Source organism: Pholis gunnellus, assembly GCF_910591455.1.
Source record: "Pholis gunnellus genome assembly, chromosome: 12".
Taxonomy (NCBI): domain Eukaryota; kingdom Metazoa; phylum Chordata; class Actinopteri; order Perciformes; family Pholidae; genus Pholis; species Pholis gunnellus.
Genome location: NC_136539.1, coordinates 8,464,670 through 8,478,778, shown reverse-complemented (window position 1 = coordinate 8,478,778; position 14,109 = coordinate 8,464,670). Strand labels below are relative to the sequence as shown.

Below are 14,109 nucleotides of genomic sequence, written 5' to 3'. Positions count from 1 at the left end.
ATAATCAGGACATTCTGATGTAGGATTCCAAAATTAAAGCCCTTCAAAATCTCATTCATGAGACAATTTGTCTAATTTAAGTGTTAAATCGCAGTTTAAACTTTTTCCATGTTGTGCATGTCATTTTTGAGATAGAGTTACTTCTTGAGGTTCAAAGTTTATTCAGTAGGAGAAGGTCTGTCTCGTGGCTGTTCTGGAGCTTTTGATCATATCGCATGATTTTCATCATCAGGTGAAGATGAGAACATCTACCGGTATTAATCAAACAGTTGCTAATCATCTCTGAGCATATTCAACATCTACAATTCCATGACAACTGGGACAGAGCAACTATCAGTGCATCGATTAATGATAAGTATGCGCTGCAGATGATGTGGTCAAACTTCTATGTGATGCTTTTTACACTTTAGGAAGGAAAGATGAGGACTGGATGAACAGAACTGTATCTCGTACTGTAGAACTCCCAGCTGTAGCTTGTGTAACAGCCACCAGGAGGCAGCGGAGTCCTTTGTTTCTAACGGAATACCTTCATCCATCTGTGCGCCTACATCTGCTGCTGACTTACAGTGTACATATCTAAATCGTTCAGCACAAACCTCACGGTAATTTGCTGTGTTTTTTCGGTAACTGCAGCTTGAATCAAGGGAAACAGCTGTTTCAACCAAACAAAGTCGGACTAAAACCCACGGCGCATCGGAAAAAGGGACAGAAAAAATAAACAAACAGAAGTCGTGTTTTGTCAGGTCGAAGCAAACAAATGACAGAGATCACAGAAGGATTCCATGGGAAACTCTCACTCAGGACTCAATCTGCTGTCCTGCCATGCGTTAGGGGAATCTGCCATGTTGGGAAAGCCTTTAGCAGCTGGATGAAGGTGGGGCTTTACCCACAGAAACCCAACACTGGCAGGGATTTTCGTTGGGAAAATGCGTGGGCTGAATGATGACATCCCATGTGTTAGTCCGATGATGGATCGGGATGACTGAGTGTCAATAATTACTAACATTAATAGAGCAGAGAGCACACAGAAAGAAACACAACAGAGTATTAGAGAGAGAGAGAGAGAGAGAGCGTGCAGGCACATGCAACTTATTTTTCAGATGTTTAGAAGAGAGGTTTAATCACTAGAGGTCATTTGTTGGTTCACAGTCAATCTTGTGGAACAGCTGAGTACCTCTAATAAGGCTGGCTGTCTTAGAGGATATATTACATGACCTGAAAGCTGGGGTAAATATATATACTGCATACACACACACATATATATCCATAAATTATTACACTTTTATCAGACAGATACTAAACTAACACCCTCTTAGAAATAAGGGTTCCTCCTGAAGGAGACATCTTTTGAAGAACCCTATTTTGAAGGTTCTAGGTAGCACCCTGGCAAATGGGAAGGTTTCTGAATAACATCTTTTGAATGCAGTACATGAGAATTGGTCATCAACAGTTTCTGTGCTTTATACTCTACTTCCTGTTTACGTCACTGACGGGAACCCTAGTGTGGGAATCTGGAAATATATTCACCGCTCGAATAAAAGGAAAACAACATGAGTGACATCCATGAATGTTATCTTTTTTTGTGTACACTACATAGTTCAAAATCTTAAAATCTGTCCATATAATTCACACATCCATAACAACACTTACACTAAAAACATTCAAACAGACAAATGAAACAAACATAACATCTATAGCATTGACTCAAGTACACAAGTTACACTGTTGTTTTCCTCTATAGAAACATGTGTAGTCCCACTGACATACAAAAAGCCATGAGATGGTTTCAGGCAGCTATTAAAGTAATGCTCTTCTTCAAACACACACACTGGCTTGTGTGCAATTTGGTTATAAAAATGGCTTTATAACCTGTAAATTAATTTGAATTATATTCATTAAATAACAAATAAGATTAAAGAGTTAAGTAGGAAGTAAACCCAAAGTCTGCTTATAAGTTTTGGGCAAGGATGGGGCTTGTGGAAAAACAATACTATATTAAAATATAATAATAGTAATAAGGATTGATTTATTATTATAATAATTATCATAAGCAACATTTTATTTATTTCCACTTCATCACACATTAGGTGGGAGAAAAAAAAGAGTTAGTACTGTACGTGTCGGTACACAGGAGCGACGTACTGTGTATGTTAGTACACTGTGTGTACACGTGATGGTGCTCACATGTTTGTGATTGTGCATGAGAAAGAGAGAAAAAGGGAAAGGAGAGGGATGGAGGGAGTGAGGAGGGGGGGGGGGAATTCTCCAGCCCTGCCCTCCGATTGTGTTCAGTGTTATAAAGGGTCCAGCCCAGCCCTGTGGGAGTATACGCTCATTCCAAGGGACCAGGGGAAGGAAATCACCCAGCCTCAGTCACACACACACACACCCACCTCTATCATTTCCCCCCTACTCCCTCCCGCCTATGCTGTACAGCATACCACAGACCCAGAGTCAGATAGCAACTTAGTGTTCCACACTCCTCATCATCTCCTCATTTCGACCACCTCCCTGCCCTGCTGTCCTCTCATTTGCCTAATGATTAATGTGAGCAGTAGTTGCACTCCCCCCCACTCTGTTATTCATCCTTTTCCAACTTCTCTCCAACATCTTCTCTTCTTCCTGGCATCGCCTTTTTCTCTCCTCATCTTCTCCCCCCCCCCCCCCCCCCCCTCCCCTTCTCCCGTCCCTCCACCAGGAACATTTCTGCTCTGTTTATTCTCCGAAGCTTACGACTTCCTAACAAGGTAATGCCTATCCCGAGGTTCTCTGGGCCGGGGCGCTTTCACACCCAATATGGAAGTCCAGCTTCTTCCATTGTGGCCCACGAGGCCTGTTGTTTACTGGGGACTCACGTGCTGGGAATGGCGCTGGACGTTGTCCTGACGGACGGGCACTTTTCCTTTTCATGCTTATCGAGCAAATCGGCCAAGTGTGTTTGAACGTCACGTCTGTGAGAGCATTCCATGTGACTCAAGTGTGTCAAAAGGACTTTGTGCAGGCCTCAGCGTGCTTTCTCTCTCTCTCTCTACGTCTCGATTGTACAAAAGAAAATCATAAATGTGTACAATACTTCTGCGCATGGGACAACCCCATCAGGACAGTTTAAAAAAACAAAAGTGTTTGACTCCTGCTCTCAGTGTTAAAACAATTAGTCTGTTAACGGTTTTGATAATCAATAATCGTTCAAGCAGAAATGGCTTTGGAACCACATCTGACCAATCAAGCTTTTGAAGACGTCATCATGCGCTCTTGTGATGGCTCTTTTTCACTATTTTGTTACGTTTTATAGACTAAATGATGAATAAGCTGTTCGATGAATCCAAAAACGTGACGGACAAAATATGGAAAATCTAGATTGAAAACCGTAGTTGGAGCCCAGATTGAATGGTTATATGTTGTATGGAAATGCTCCGTCTTGGGATAATCAACAATTGATGAGAATTGTGAGGCCAAGTGGTCACAGAGAATGCCGCAGAACCGCAAGGTCTCGGATTCGGTTGCAGCCTCTGGACCTTTGTTGCTGCGTGTCATACCTCTCTCTCTCTCTCTCTCTCTCTCTCTCTCTCTCTCTCTCTCTCTCTCTCTCTCTCTCTCTCTCTCCCCCATTTCGACACTGTCCTCTGTCTAATAAAGGTGAAAATGCAAAAGAAGTTCCTCCATTGAGAGTATATTGTTCCAAACCGAGTAGAATGCGTTTCATTATTTTTGTCAAAGTCTGGACTCAGTCTGTGCCCTGCGACACACTGTTTACACGTTGTATAAAAGATCTCCATTCGGTTTGACCCTGGGAACTCGAGCACTTTTGGAAAACTTGGAAATGTGTATCCCGGTAGGACTTCGTGTGCCACCCACATTTGAAGGCCTCTAATTTAGAAGTCAAACTGACTTTCAAATGTTACCCCCCAAGTGCAAATATAGTCCTGCGTGTGCTGAAATAGAAACTAACTGCACCATGATGTAATTACACATTTGGCTCTAAAAAGGAAGCTTGTCACTTGTCCTAGTTTCAGTATGTCCACACTCCTTGTCTCCCAGTTCATTTTGTTTTCATCTTACGCACATGTAACAGTGAACATCATTTTGTTTGAGGCCTGATTACATGAGGAGTTTTACTTATGACATGTCAATTAAGTAAAGCACCGGTGCGGAATACCTAAAAATACAAATCTCCTCAAAATGAATGGGTGATGTTGGTGTGACTGTGGGGGAAAGAAAAGCAAATAAAAGTCTTCTCGATAAGATTGAAGGCCCTTTAGCTGTTGGTTGACCCCCAAGCTGCTCTGAACACTTAACCGTTGACCCTGAACAACGCAAAGAGCTGTTTGTGGTTTATAAGAAGCTATAAAGTTAGTTCGGCAATATTAAAAAGGGCAAGTCCATAAAAAAACACATATTAAAAGTTAAGAACAAATAAAAACCAAGACTATGACAAACGCAAGTCTATAAATAAGTGTTCATAGAGATTTAGCTAACCTTATAAACTCATCAGACCGGTCAGTCTGATGTCTTGGAGCATCAACTCTTGCCTTCAATTTATTATAAGGTTAACATGTTAAACTCCTATTGGTTTTTAACATTCTTTGTTTATTGGCTTGTCATGTTAGCACTGTTGATAGCTGGTGCACCTCAAAGCTGCACATGACTTCTGGTCCAGGTTGTTGCCCTCCTGTTATTGAACAAGTTGTACCAAGCACTCAGTCAAAGCAATGCAAGTATAAGTGCCACAATTCTGTTAGAATTGAACTCAGATATCAGCCATAGACTGTGTATAAGAGGTAGACGTAGTCAAAGTGACACACATTGCTATGTAAACTATTGGCTTCAATCCTCAAGTTCGGCATTTTAGCCGTCGCCATCTTGTTTTTTGGCCTTGTGAAACGAAACAACAGACAACTCTCAGACTGGACAACACCGTGGTAGCGACACCGTCAATCACCAGGTAGCCACACCCTAGCATACCCTGCTTTGTTGTCTACTTTACTCTAAATGGGACCATCATTGAAAAGGACTTGAAACTAGTGATTGAGACCATAAAGTCATGTTTACAATGTTTACTGAGGCAATAAATCAAGTGATAAGAATAGTCATTTTCTCATAGACTTCTATACAATCTGACTTCTTTTTGCAACCAGAGGAGTTGCCCCCTGATGGTCATTAGACAGAATTAAAGTTTGGGCCCTTGCGCAATGACTTCACTTTTCAGAACCGCAGGTTGCCTCCTGGTATCAGCTCAATGAGAAGCACTGAAGAAAGCACAAATTTAACCGCTGGACCGTTTATGTTAATTCGCCCCAATTCGCCAATGAACCGACTGCACAGACGTTAGCTGCAAGCTAGCTGGCAACAGGCGCACTGACTGTGTGTGGGATCGAGTCTGTGTATTTGTGTTTCAGCTCTCTCCCGTTTCCTCTCGTCCCTGTACGTTGATGAAGCTCGTTCATAAAAGCCCCAGTATAAACGTGATTTCTTTCTGCTCAAGTTGAAACATTTTCAGCTCACGTGGACGCGTCTTCTCCAGGCAAATTTGTGTCTAACTGCGGCTTTCCATTTACTTTATAAATAATCGTGCCTTGAGAGGATGGAAATTTCTTTATGCACACCAGAGCACATGGTTTGACGAACAAAGGACTGTGTTTGAGAAATATCTTGTGCGATTAAGGGACATACATCAGAGAGTACAGAGGGTGTCAGAAGCACACTGTATATCTGAGGCAACAAAGAAAACCGGGAGTATAGGGTACAGAAAACAAACGACACGACCTCCACTCTCACACAATGTGAGGACTGGCCCGCTCCCAAATTCATATCAATGACTTAACAGCTAATCACAATAGATATTACACTTGCTTTGAAAAATGTGGCTGGAGACAGGAAGAATAACTCATTACATAAGGTGTAGGGTGTTCCAGTAAAAGCATACAAACTTCTCCTTTATTTGGAAAGCTTACGCCTCGGCACACTGAGCTGTGTTTTGATTTTCTGTCCTTCGAGGGGCTCTAACAATTTATGAGCTGCTGGTCCAGGTGCTCTCCCCCATTGACCCTTATTTGTAGATCCAGCGGGAGCCCAGAGAGAGGGCTCGGGGGCAGAAGGGAAGCTGCCGAAAATGTGTTAAAATTCAATAGTAGAACAATGTCTTTCATCTTTTTTGATTGTGTGCTAGATTTCTGTGAATTCCTTTCAACTCTGAATCCCACATAACATTGGGGATCGTCATTACGGGGGAACTTAACCGTTTTGGTTCGCTCTTATTGCTCTCACCAGTGTTGTTTCCACCCAATGCAAGCAGCTAAACCCATTGTATACTTCCTGCTCGCCACCAAACAGCAGACAGACAAAATGACCAACTAGCTGGTGAACATAGTGGAGCATTTAGCAACTGAAGAGCCAGATATTTTTCTCAAAAGTTAGTGGTGTCCAAAACAAAGCTATTGAGCAACTATTGGACTTGACTTAACCTGACTGTTATGTTTACAGCTTGTCTCCACTGCTTTCAAGTATCCCAAAAAATGTTTATTGAAGTTTTAAATCCTACAATGATCACCTGACTCCATTAAGTTGTTGTGTTTTTTGTCATGCTAGCAACAGGTAGGATTCGTTGATTGGTCAGTCCACCACTTTGGTCCAGAATGAAATATCTCATTAAATATGGGATGGATTGCTGTGATTTAGTGCAGATTTGGTACAGATAGTTAAAGTTACAATCTCGAAGATCTCCGTTTGGTTCTCTTTGGCAGCACAGTTTATAATACTGCAAAAGCAAGGGCTTTCATCAGTTGGCCATACGCTCAATCACCATTTATGGTCTCCAATTCAAATGACTTTGGTGATCAACAAACTGTCCATCTAGCACCACCAGCAGACACTAAGATTTAAATGTTCCAGTGAAATATCTCCACATCTATGGTCCCTTGAGGATGTAATGACTCTGTTGAGCCCCTAAATTTGTCACATCTTTGATCATTAGTGAAATGTCACGACAGCTATTGATGGATTGACATGAAATTCGGTTTGACATTTCGATCAGCCTCAGTTGCAGCGTCGTGCTAATTAGCGATGTTGGCATGCTAACAAGCTAAACTAAGATGCTGACTATGGTAAAAATGACACATCAGCTTGTTACCATTTGTTTTATTGTGAGCATGGCTCTTCAATAGCCAGTGACATTGTAGGTTAGAATTGCATTATCATTTTTGCCTAACAAGTATCCAGCAGGAAATATAAAATCGTCTAGCCATGGGACAGATCTTTGTCACAATGTCGGAATCAAAGGTTGAAGGTGGATCGTTGTACATGTGAGTAAGAGAGACAGGCAAAATATCATAAATTATTCACTGGATTGATATTCGTTTAGTCCGTAAATCTAAAGCGCTGTGCTTTAATAACTGAGAGGAAAGTTACGTTTTCTTTTGCTGTTGAGTTTCATTTATATTGTCTCGATAAACATCTTCTCTGGAACATCTGTGCAGCTGTCTGTGAAGCTCTGCTCTGGTGTGGTGAATACAAAATGTCCAAGCTTGTCATTCATGAGAAGCAGTGCCAGTAGAAAGACCCACATGTCAGCATTGGTTTTACCTTCATGTGTTGTGTTCGACTCCGCTGATCACAATCTTAAAGTGAATTAAACCAAACAACACGGACGTCAGGTCTTTTAAAGCGTATCGGAGTCTTCCAGAAGAACGATTTAAGCCTTTGATAGGGAGCCAGTGTGCAAAGAACACAGAGCTAACAATGGGCAGTATTAGCCTGCTAACAGCAGATGATATTTGACTTTGACCACAGAACAAACACTCTGTGGAATTTGAACAAACCTCTTGCTTTTTCATACCTCCTTGACGACTGCTCAGTGTCATGATTCGTGCTGGACCACAGTGTTTGGATTGGTCCACAATGTTTTGCAGATTTTTATGAGCTCTGAAGTTAATTCATTTTCTATTTCTCTGTTTTCTCTAGTGTGCCGAATAGCATGCCACAAGAAATGTGAAGTCAAGGTAAGAGTTAAACCGCACACCTTAAGACACAAAAGGGATTAAATAAAAAGTAATTTACAGATCCATCAGATGTGCTTTGCTTTCCACATGGAGAAAAAACAACATGAGATAGGCTCCTAAACAATCGTAACTTCCCCTTTAATAAAACCCATTTGAGCTTATCGGGAGGATGTTTTAGGTGGAGTCAGCATACATGCAGATGTTGAGGTAGGTGGAGCTTGGGGAGTTTATGTTCTGCAAAAAAATCTTAAGAATGTCTAAACAAGTGCTCTTTGTACCAGAATGTGTTTGTATTGGATAAACTCTTGCGTCTTGGAGATTGCTCCTGCGTCTAAAAATAAAAGACCTCTGGATGGAGCCGTCGCTTGATTCATCTTGTTCTGTAACGGCAAAGAGCACGTAGAAGAAAATGGGAGGGGGGAAGAAGTGAAGCTGAAGTTCCTGCAGGGTCCTTAAAGAGGGGAAAGGTTTTTGTGTGTAAAAGTACAACTGCTATGAGAGGTTTATGAGAGGTGGGATTTGCCCACACGAGCACGCGAACACAAAGACACTCACACATGTACAGTACGTATGCACACCTATGTTTATACCCAGCCTTCATCTGGTATTCATTATTGGAATGGGTGCTTCTTGCCAGCTTTGCCTAATCCCTCTTTTACTCTCAGGAAATGCCAGGGGTGCAGTGCTAAGTGCGAGGTGGGGGCTTTGGCCAGCCATGCAGGGAAGGCCTCTAGTAGAACAAAATAACGGAAATGATAAGCCCAGCCCCTACCACCTTTCACTTCTGTCTTTGCATTGCAAAAAAGTGCCAGCAGATTAGTTTGATTTAAAGGGGACAAAAAAAAAAAAAAACTCACTTTTTCAGTGCTTGAGAACATACATTTGGGTATCTGGAGTTCTAACAAACTGTGAAATAAGACGACCCAGTCAGTTTTTTTTTGGTTTACCAGCCACGGCTTGTGAGCTACCTTTGCAAAGGTGCACCTTATTTTTATCGCAAGCCAATCAGAGGGCACTGGGCTTTTTCAGGAGGGGGGGGGGGGCTTAAAGAGACAGGCGCTTAAACGGAGCATTTCAGACAGAGGTTGAATACAGGAATGTTCAGACATGAACATGCTATATAGTAGAAGCCCAAAATAAACGTATGAACAATGAACAACAATACGGACCTGTAATGAATGCAAAATCTGATTCGCCCTGGCATTTAGAAAATGTTCCCTCCACCCCCCCAAAAATGGAGGATGAATGGCATGTTTTTGTAGAGCACAGATTACATTTTAACATTTCAAAAGCGGAGTCTCTTGCCAAAAGCAATATCCTCATTACTCTGAATATTAAGATGTTTACAGTAATCATATGAACTATTTCATGGAAGGAAGGGAACTAGTTCAAGTGAAAAACAAATATTGAGGATAGATATTTAGCAAAACGGAGGGTGCAAAATAATTCGTTGTCCCACTCCATTTATTTATGTCGCTGTGCTGCAGAACAATGTGTGATGTATGAAAGCGTACGCTACATTCCTGTTGATAACGTTTGTATTTCAGGAAGTCACGGGTCAAATGTGTGGGAGGAGACGTTAAAGGAACCCAGAACATACTCCCTGTGTCTATATATGTACAAAACTGGACCTTTCCATCTCCAAAAAAATCACAACAGCATTTCCTTTTCTAAACATTTCAGCTGAAAATGACACAGCTTTGGCAGGAAGCAATTTGCTAACAAGCCTGAGATGAAAAACAAGGGAGTGACCACGACAGCGTCATGCTTGATCACTATCGCCACTCAGTCAGGCCTGCGAGACTGTTGGACACATTTTTATGGAATATTTATTTTAAGAAACAGATAAAGCTCTATGTACTGTCAGTCATATATGACCTTGCTTGTTAGGAATCTAAACTCCAGATCATACCTCTTGGCTGGGACAGTTATCCCAAGTACACACTACAGTTATAAATCTCTGTCTCTAGATGAGATTAATATGCAGCCCCGTATTTAACCTGGCAACTGCAAACAAATGGTCAGACCTGTGTGTGTGTGTGTGTGTGTGTGTGTGTGTGTGTGTGAGAGTGAGAACACCCTGAGGTGTGTTTGCTCTCAACTGGATGTGAAAAATGCTTTCAATCTTGTCAGTTAGATTTCACTCCTGGGTGATGACTGGAGAGAGTTTATTAGATCACCCTGGAAGTTAAAAAACAGGAGTGGTTTCAAGGTCAATTTTTGCAAATCCTTGTACATTTCAGCTAAATACCCTCCCTGTCATTTCTTTCACACGTCTTCTTCCTTTGCCCAAACTTATCGTCTCTCTGAAAAACCCTGTGGCTGGATGTCTGGGACTTTCCTACTGTGCTGCTTAAGGAGCATTAAGGAAAGGTAAAAGCTTCACTATTCTCCCGCTAAAAATAACGGACCCATACAACGAAACTGCATTGTGCATTATATTTTGAACGAAACCTATTTTTGTCTATTTTTGACGTATCACAAATACATTTCTAATGATAACTCTGTAGAAGTCTAAACCGGAGGAAGGTAAGGTCGACAGCAAACACAGGACTTTCACCCAGGACATTGCTGTTTGTGTCCTGAGTAAAACCAAAAGTTGATACTTAATGATTGACGTTCAAGTTTTAATTAACTACCATAAAAAAAAACATAGTCATTTTAAGACAAACCATTATGTTTTATACTAAACCAACCCTAGTATTTTTTTTTTGCATTTTCTAACGTTATCCACATGTTGAAAACCGTTTAAAACATGCGCCCATAATCCAAGAGGACCTTGGAACCTAATTGAGAATGCAGTTTAGTTGTATAGGAACGTTATTTTGTCGGAGACATGGTTGAAACCATCGACTCCTTAAAAGCTATCGGTCTGCTCACACCAACTTTATTCTGAGACATACAGCAGAGTAGCAGCCATAGTAGGAGCTTCCGCCAGTAGAGCTGAGAAAAGTTCCGTTTGACTGTCCACAATGTAGTCATAGCTACAGAAGGATTATTTCATTCTGCATTTTTTTATTTGTTCACTGAGGTGAACCCCACGTTTTAATCTTTCACAAATCCACGACATTCTCTTCCTGTTTTGTGCAGTTAAAACAATCTCCCTTTCAGTCTGACATTCAGCATAAACATACTGTAAAGAGAAATAATCTGCTCCTCAGTTGTGGTCTGTGGTCTCTTTTGTTTATTGCAGCAACACTCACCCTTAACCATTTGAACCCCAGGTTCCTTTTGCTCAGTTTCCATTCCTTGTTTTTGGACAAACAGTTTGTGGACTCTGAAAACAAGATGCTCAACATCTGTGAATCCCAGAAATCAGTGGGTATTAACAAAAGAAGAACAAATTGTCCTTATTTATACATAAATAATAAATAATAAGCAAATAAATAATAAATAAAGAGTGATTCATTGTTACTCATCATAAAAAACACTTTGTTATATTTCTGATAAGCTAGAATCGACCAAAGCATGAGCCCCACTGATCCACTAGTCTCTACTGGGTTGGACACTTTAAGTCAGGAATAAGCTGAGGTGCTGAGTACGACCTATTAGATTTCACTGATCCTTCGTTGCCCGTCGAGTGTGTTTTGAGAAGGAAACTACTATGTTCCAGCTTTAATGAGGAAGGAGGTCTGAGAAAGCAGAGTGTAAGAACACGGACACATTCTTACTCCACTGGTCTTCCTCGCCTAAATGACGAAGAATTTGTTTTCATTTTTCCCAGCTCCTGAAATTCTCCGAATGCGTGTTTGGAGGAAAACCCCGTGTTTCTTTGTGCTGGCTGCCGTCCACTGTGTGTTTGTGCTATTTCAGATTTGTTATTTGTGACCGCTTTAGTTCCTTTCATTGAGCACAACATGCTTCGATTAGAGATCTGTAGCGTGTGAAGAGCTGCAAATTGCTTCTTTGTATTGCTCAACAGTTTAACCGTCTTAATAACATCAGTTTGTAGGTCGGTCTGAATCATTTCCTGCTCAACAAATGAGTGCTATTCACATATTTTAAAGGGCAAATGAGAATAGAATTGAATGAGGAATTTATGTCATAGATAATAAAAAAAGACGAAAATCAGATCAATAATTTCAGTTTTTTTACTTTAGGGCACATTTGTGATTGATTACCTACACTTTCTCCATTTCAGGAAGTTTCTGGATACTGAAACTACATACCACTGTGTGCATGTCAGTGGCCACATTTTTAACATTTCGGAACGATCATCTGGTGATTGAAAGTCCTTGGTGCGGCTGACAATAAGACAGACTCTCATTATTATTTATTGCCTCCAAGTCTTTTAACACATCCAAACACCTGTATCCACGCATGTGGGGTGCGTTTCTGAGAGAGAACATCAGGTTTGCAGCTGGCCTTCCCCTCAGCTGCTCAACACAGCTTGGATTTATAACTGTGGCAGGTTACAGTAGCTGACCGGTCAACAGGAGCTTCATGCACAAAGCCAGTTAGAGTTAGCGATGTCACAATAACCCATGCTTGTTGATACCAAAATTCAAAAAAATGTGGCAGTACTCGTTTTTGTATATTACTGCAGGTACCTGAGAAAAAGTTAATCAACTAACAATGATCTAAAACAACAAAAGAAGCAGTACATTTAGCATTGGGTCTTAGAGGCTGGAACCAGAGAATGTTCTGCATTTTTCTCAACAATTATTGGATGGATTACCATTCAATTTGTAAACAATATTTGTCGAATATTTTTTGTTGATCAGCTAATGGATTACTCAACTAATCATTTCAGCACTACTACTACTACTTTAGGTAGTTTTAAAGAGTCATTTTGCAGAATTGGACAATACTGATGACTTGTACATCATTTAAAAGGCCAGTATGTGGACATTTTGGGGTCTCTAGCAAAAATAAAATATACTATTCAAAGCTATGTTGTCATTTGTGTAAAATCCCCAGAAACTGAGAATCGTGTTTTTCTTAGCTTAGAATGATCTACGTATATATGGAGACTGCCATGTTGCACCGCCATGTTTCTACAGTAGCCCAGAAAGGACAAACCAAACACTGGCTCTGGGTCCACACGTTGTCCTTTGACTGTAAGCACAGAGGCATTACATAACCCCGAGTGAAGTTTCAAAGATGTCAGCGTGGTATTGAATCCAAGTAACAACATGAACAACTTCCTTCCTTCTCCATGCGGCGGCGGCGGCTCTGCAGATAGTGAGAAATGGGAGTTTGCAGTAAGAAGGTGAGGCAGTAGAAGGGGGGGGGGGGCTTCTGTCAAGAGAACATGTGAAAGTCATATCGCTGTGACAGACTGAGTGCTAGGAACGAGTGAGGGCAAAAGAGAAAATGGATGGGGTGGCGTCATAATCCAAATATTCTCTTGGGTCTTTGCCATGGTGTCTGTGTGTGCTGTACTTTCAAGTAAGCAGCTCACAGTCTGATCAAATACAGAGCCAGCCGACAGCTCCGAGGCTAATTGAATTAGCAGTCACAGGACAGAACACATGCTCGCTGCTCTGCCCTCCACCTTATGATAGCATGCGTTTGTGGGAAACAACACAAGCACGGGGTCAATCACACCGCCTCTTATTTGAGAAATCATGTTTCTGATTTGAGTTACGGCAGGATTTTTAAGTCGTTTCACATCATGAGAATGCGAGTATCAATTTCTGCTGTCAAAGGCGTCGTGTCTAGAGCTACGTTGAAACGTTGAAGGGTAATGCAGTCCTAGGAGAACCACTTTAAACTTAATCCTAATAACTGTGGTCACTGCATCTATCCTCTTTGTCACATCTCTCAGGTGCTTTATTCTCTCATACCAATCTGTCATGACTTTGTCAATCAATTTGTTCAGTTTTAATTAGTGCTTTTAAAAAAACAACAACCCTGTATCAGTCAAAAGCACCCAAATAGATTGAAATAGCTCGAGTTAATGTTTGCCTACTGTATGTTAAAGGTGCCCAATACGAAATTCAGAGCATATCTGGCAGCTAACGGTGCTAACAGTGCAAACAACAGCAATGTGCTGACAGAGCTAACAGTGTTTACTTGAGGGTGAACGGGTGGGTGGGCACTACGCCTCTGTGATCTGCCGTTGGGTGGGACTGCGTTATCAGCTCAGCTAGTAGTTGTTTGCTGCTATATT

At 41.2% G+C, this 14,109-nt stretch overlaps 1 protein-coding gene across 6 annotated transcripts in view; it reads left to right on the top strand.

Annotated features, from left to right (window-relative positions):
- The window catches only part of tns1b (tensin 1b), a 160,081-nt gene that overhangs the window by 51,650 nt on the left and 94,322 nt on the right, over window positions 1–14,109 (top strand). For all 6 annotated transcript variants that reach the window (XM_079170674.1, XM_079170672.1, XM_079170671.1 and 3 more), the window contains exon 3: window positions 7,957–7,994. In XM_079170674.1, the coding sequence (XP_079026800.1) occupies window positions 7,957–7,994 (38 nt within the window). The remainder of the gene's footprint in view (window positions 1–7,956; window positions 7,995–14,109) is intronic.